This window comes from Buceros rhinoceros, unplaced genomic scaffold, assembly GCF_000710305.1.
Source record: "Buceros rhinoceros silvestris isolate BGI_N320 unplaced genomic scaffold, ASM71030v1 scaffold19195, whole genome shotgun sequence".
In the NCBI taxonomy this organism is placed as follows: Eukaryota; Metazoa; Chordata; class Aves; order Bucerotiformes; family Bucerotidae; genus Buceros; species Buceros rhinoceros.
The window spans coordinates 26,865-32,584 of NW_010412498.1; the positions used below are offsets into that span (position 1 = coordinate 26,865).

General features: G+C 40.6%; 1 protein-coding gene across 1 annotated transcript in view; it reads right to left on the reverse strand.

Moving 5' to 3' along the window:
* The window catches only part of ZFYVE26 (zinc finger, FYVE domain containing 26), a gene marked incomplete at its 3' end in the record, with an annotated part of 37,186 nt that overhangs the window by 26,278 nt on the left and 5,188 nt on the right, over positions 1-5,720 (reverse strand). The window contains exons 5-8 of the mRNA XM_010136430.1: positions 4,579-4,709; positions 3,529-3,693; positions 2,326-2,414; positions 1,880-2,040 (exon numbers count right to left, since the gene is read on the reverse strand). Of these exons, the coding sequence (XP_010134732.1) occupies positions 1,880-2,040; positions 2,326-2,414; positions 3,529-3,693; positions 4,579-4,709 (546 nt within the window). The remainder of the gene's footprint in view (positions 1-1,879; positions 2,041-2,325; positions 2,415-3,528; positions 3,694-4,578; positions 4,710-5,720) is intronic.

Consider the following 5,720-nt stretch of genomic DNA (forward strand, 5'->3'; position numbering starts at 1 on the left):
GGGAAAGAGCTAGCTGGAGGGAGTTACTGCAAGATACACACTGGTAATCAGATGCAAGTCTAAGGCACTTTTGCCTCCCATGTGGAAAGACTTGGATGCAGTGAGTCCTTGTCAGTACCTGCAGCTAAACCAACCCTTTTCCTTGTACCAATAGTGAAAACCTACACTTTAACAATAAGCACTTGGTTTTGCTATGCCAGAAATACTAACACCTTATTCTTGGATTCTGTAACTCACGAGGAAATTTCCGCCCATCACTTCTTTTGTTAGTGTGACTGATCAAAGATAGTGTTATGCATTGATCTGAAGGGTGCCTGAACTCAGCAGCCTACCAGTATCGCTACTTCAGTTTCACTACTGCAGCCAACAGATGCGTCAGAAAGAAGGGGAAGTACATGGGGAGAGGTTAGAAAAAGGGCTGTTAACACTACCAAGTCAGACACATCAAAACTTCATGACTCCTCTCCTCCCTTTAAGTTTCAAAATAGATTACTTTAAAGGAGATTCTATTAAACTGCTTATATAGAATTATCTGAATTTTGCAATAATCACTGGGATGAAAAGAGATGGAGGACTTGTCTTCCATTAACTAGTTCCGAAAATTAAAGTGATATAAAAATAGAAACCACAGCTGGATTTCTTTTGCTACAGTTATGCAGCTCTCAGAAGACACAATGGGACTGCCACTTCCTGTTCTCGAAAGGTTTTGACAGATTAAGTAGAAAGATCATTACAATGTAAGAACTGATTAAAAAAACCAAACAAACAAACCACAACAGCAACAACAAAACAATTAACATCAGAAAGCAGGACAGTGAAACCGGGAATCTATAGAGTATCAATCATTACAATTTTTAAGTCTATTTTTAAGACAACTGTCACAATAATTTTAACAATAAAACCTGTAAAAATAAGACTGGAAACCAACATCTTAAGAATATGATACTGGAAGAAGAGAAAACTACTTCTCACTAGGCAACCTGGAAGATCTGTGCAAGATCCATTACTGTTAGCTCCCCACACAACTCAGGCTGAAATTACACATGTAAAAATTCTTATACACAGAAGGAATAGGACACAAAAAAATTGCTTCTTAGGTTCTAGTACACACAGGAAGACTGAGCTTCTCTAACATTATTAGGCGGCCCTATCAGAAAACAGCATTGAAATAGCAGCAGCTGAACCTGGACACAGGCTGCAATCAAGAGTGCACGAGGGGAGTCACTTCTAAGTGAACTTACGTGTTTAGTAATCTCAGGTATTTTAGGCACAAAATGGAAATGTGGGAAGATGAGAGAAGTGAGGCAAGAGGGATGCAAACACAGCCTGTAGATAAGACTTACCAATTTTAATAGTAAAGCAGACTTGGTAAGACTTACTATTAGAAGGAAAAAAACCACCACCAACAACAACGTTTTGTATCTTTCAAAATAAATACGCTATAGCATGAGATATTGTCAATTTAAGCTGGCTTCACCCTTTGATTTTAAGTTTACGTGCACAAATGGCCAAAATCCAAAACATACACTTACTTTTCGAGCTAAGGGTATTATACAGTAAGTAAGTTACAATGAGTAGCACATATTATGAGCATGTGCAAAGTCTTGTTACCATTTTGGAAAAGCTCTTTCAGGGATCTGTCTTTGTGAGATCAAAGAGATCTCACAACTCCTTCTTGGGAGACAATTTACTCCCCAAAAGGATTCTAAAATAATTTCCAACTGCTCTCTAGTTTTCTTTCGCAGAAGAGCTGCTAAGCAGCACCTTCCATATTTACAGAAGTAGGTCAAAAGAACAGATTCTTCCTGGCAGAAATACCGAGCAGCACATACTTGACGTATCAGGGTTTTTCTGCGTTCTTGTGACCCTGTGCATTTACCCTGCAGCTGTTGGTCTCTAGCAGGAACTTTCTGAAGAAGTTCAATAACGTCGTCTTCATTCAGTGCCAGGAGATTAGTGAGATGATGAAGAGAATACACGGCAGTGTGGCAATCTAGTCTGTGCAAGTGTTGCAAAAGAACTTTCCTTGGAACAGTAATACTGCAAGAAAGAACAAAGAGGTGGCTCAGATTTAGGTCTCAACACATGTTTAAAGGTATACCTCCTACTCTAACTCTGATTCAATCAAGCTACTGCAGTTAAAAGGAAAAATAAATAGTGTAACTAATGCCCATGAAGCAATTTTAAGAGCTTGTGATATGCGGTTACTAGGAAATTATTAGCCAAGATTTGCAGAAAATAATGCAATTTCTATTTGCATACATAAAATGACTAATAGGCAGATTTAGCAACACAGTTTGGAAAAGGTCGTTCTGATCATTTTACCTGTTTTGCTGTATGCACCATTCAAGAACTTCCACCTGAGCCCACAGCCCATCACAGAAATCTTTCAGTATTGAATCATTGCACAAATCCTAAATGGAAAGACAAATAAAAGAATCCCTTCACGACAAATCCTCTAGTTAGACAGCAGAACCAAGCCTGTGTCCCATACAGAATGATCAAAAGACTTCCTTATCCAGATAGTAACTTTCAAGTACAGAAAATAGCTAGTCTTATTACAAAGCCACCAGGGAAGGGCTGTTCTGAAGGAGCATCAAAATCATTCAGCCTCTCGTTGACATACCTACAGACCATGGAAAGGTGGTGACATCCCGTTTCAAGGTCAGCTTTCAAAATGCAAATTAATGCCTCTTAATTACAGTCTAGGACACTAATCTCTAGAACTAATCATGTATTGGAACAGATGATATTCTGGGTAGCACAGTTACTCATTTCCATGTGCTTTTCTGCTACAGATGCCTGTCTGCTAAAATCAGATCCTAAGACTTCCCCTTTGCAGGAGCTACTAGACCTTTAGTCTATTACCAAGAGATAGTAATTCCCTTAAGGTAACACCAGCCTAGACCTGCCCCAAGGACCCAGCAATGCAAGGCTCCATTTCCCCACCTCTGTTGTCCAAGCCTGCAGGCAGACATAATGTAACTACACCCTCAGAGTTAGAATCCTCTCTTCTTCTTCGAAGATGAAGGCTCCCCTCAGACAAGATGGATCTTCCAGTCACAGCTCTCGTCAACTGTCATTTCGTTTCGAGAATGAGTATGTGAAACTTCCGAGCTAGCCTGCTGCAGAACTCAGGTTATTTGTGATCAGACTTGGTCACTACCCAGGGATGACTCACTGGACAAAATGACACTGACCAAATGTCCCCCAGCTCTTTTCAAAAGTGATCAACAACCCTTGCTGACTTTCTCTCTCTTACGCTAACAGCAAAGGCTGAAGAGCTCAGGCACGGGAAATTTTCAGAATCTCCTGGGCAGTCATACTCCCCCCACAGCTGAAGAGTAAGGAGGAATGCAAGTGTCCAATAATGTTACCTACACACAACCGTAACATCTTAGCTTTTTTAATTCCATTTTGGGAAAGATTAACATTCACTGGAAACTCCCTGGTTTTATTTATTTCTGTTTTTGCAAGCAAACTACATTATCTGACTGGAATACTGCCACTTGCTTTCTGCTGATTTACCCGGGTTTTGTGAAGAGTCCATAGCAATGCTTTTGCTGATTCCAAGCTTTGACAATGAGTCCATCCAAGCAATACCAACAGGCGGCTAAGGGGGTTGAATTCTCTCCTCAATAAGCTGTTCAGGCCTGAGTAGTCTTCTCTTTTCAGTAAAGTTAATGCAGTCACCTAGGAAACAAGATGAAGAAGTATTTATCTTTCCAAAATGCAGAGACCCATAATGCCTGGCAGGTTATGTAAATGAGTAGCCATTTCAGCATCAGCTTCACTGAAATAGTGAAGTTCTGCATCTGGAACTTCCCTAAACTTGTATTCTCCAAGCCACTGGATTATTCGTCACGAAAACTGTCACGAGGGGAAAAAAAAAAAAAAAAAAAAAAAAAAAAAAAAAAAAAAAAAAAAAAGTCTTTCAAATGCTTACTACAGAGCCAACGCACACCCCCTCGCTACATTATCTTTACATTCTTTCTGTTGATTATGTCTCTGTCAAGGGCATTATGTAAGAAACATAAATGAGCACATTATTTAGAAGTGGAAATATGTTCAGCCTTAAATACTTGCACTGTAACAGTGACCACCTACCTGTACTTTATTTCTTCTAGCTATGTAAATACATTCAAATGATTTAATTAATACCAGAGTATTTTTCACCAGATTGTCAAGCTCTTCAAAACATAAATTTTACCCTGCAAAGTAGTCTCACTGCACCAGTCTACCAGGATCAGAAAAGTAAAGCAACAAGTTCAATGTCATGGGATAAATCAAGTGGTATATCTAACAAAATGACAAGCAGAACACAGGATTTCTTAAATCCTGAAGATCTAATCTTCAGTCTGCATGCAGAAGGGCTTTTCCAAAAATCTCACTGAATGTTGAGTTCACAGCAGAAAAATGTCAGGGAGTTATCACCAGTTACCTCCTTGTTCCTGTGCATCATGACCCCAAATAAACACTATGTGAATACAAAATGCTTCCATGCACCACCAAGATACATTCAGTAAGGGACAGACTTTAGCCACCACCGGTTTTCTCTCAATGATTTTATGGCCATACCAGAATCTGTTCCAGAAAGTGCTTGCTGCTGCTCAAGCAGTAGAAGTAGGTTGTCTTCCAAGAAGGAGCCTCTTTCGGATCTGAGAACAAACTCATTACTGTTCGCTCTGTATCCAGCTGCTCAGATGAACCTAAAAAACATCACAACAAGATTGTCTTCCAGTACAGAGGGGTACCTTCAAAAGAAGCACAACTGCCGTTAATTTAAACTGAGAAACATTTTCCGGAATACTAACCAGCTGTTACGTGTTAGCAGTTAAGACTGTTACCGGGTAATAAGAAAGCCAAGCAGGGAAATTTGGAAGAAAATAAGCAGGTTGGATAGGAAACCAGGAAGCTGTCTGCACAGCAAGAGCCTGTTCAGCACACAGGTTGTCTCCATGAGCTCAGGTCACATTGTGTTTCCTTCCCTAGGCACACCCACGTTATCCGTTTGTTGCACAAGTTCTCACCTGTGCTCTGGGACACTATGCTGCTTTGCAGGGTCTCAGCAAAGACTTATCCAGCACTGGAACTTCTCAGATCTGTGCAAAGCAGGAACTGAACTACTCCCAGTGAGAGTGAAGATACCTGGATCTCAATTTCTCTTCCCCCATGAGGAAGCACTAACTACAGTTACTATCAGAAACACCAGTGTGCTACACCACACCAGCCCGAACTTCCCTTCAGGGAAGGGAGGGAGGACAATCCTCATTGACTTACAGCGTACAGAGGCAAGCAAAATAATCATTCTAGGTTTTTCCTCACCTACCTGACAAGAGCATGGGCACCACCTGCCATTCAGCTTCAAGAGAGATCCTCAGCTAAATGTACCAGTCACAGGGAGCTAGGCAGAGCTGTAAAGTTACAGCCAGTACAGAAACAACTGCTGGGCTCCAGAAAGCATGCAGGAGCATGCATCAAACTGCATCTTCTTTCTAGCTGGGGTATCGACCCACCCCACATCTCCTTCCAATTCTAGAAGTGTTCTTTTCAAATATTAAGAGGTTTGAATGTTTGGGGATTACTGAGGTAGCTGAAACGTTAGTGGCCTGAAATGGAACATCCTCCAACACAGATGACCCTGAGCTGCAGCCAAACCAAATAAAAACTTTATATACATACAGAGAGTCAATTTTGTAGTTACAAACAAGATCTTCAGC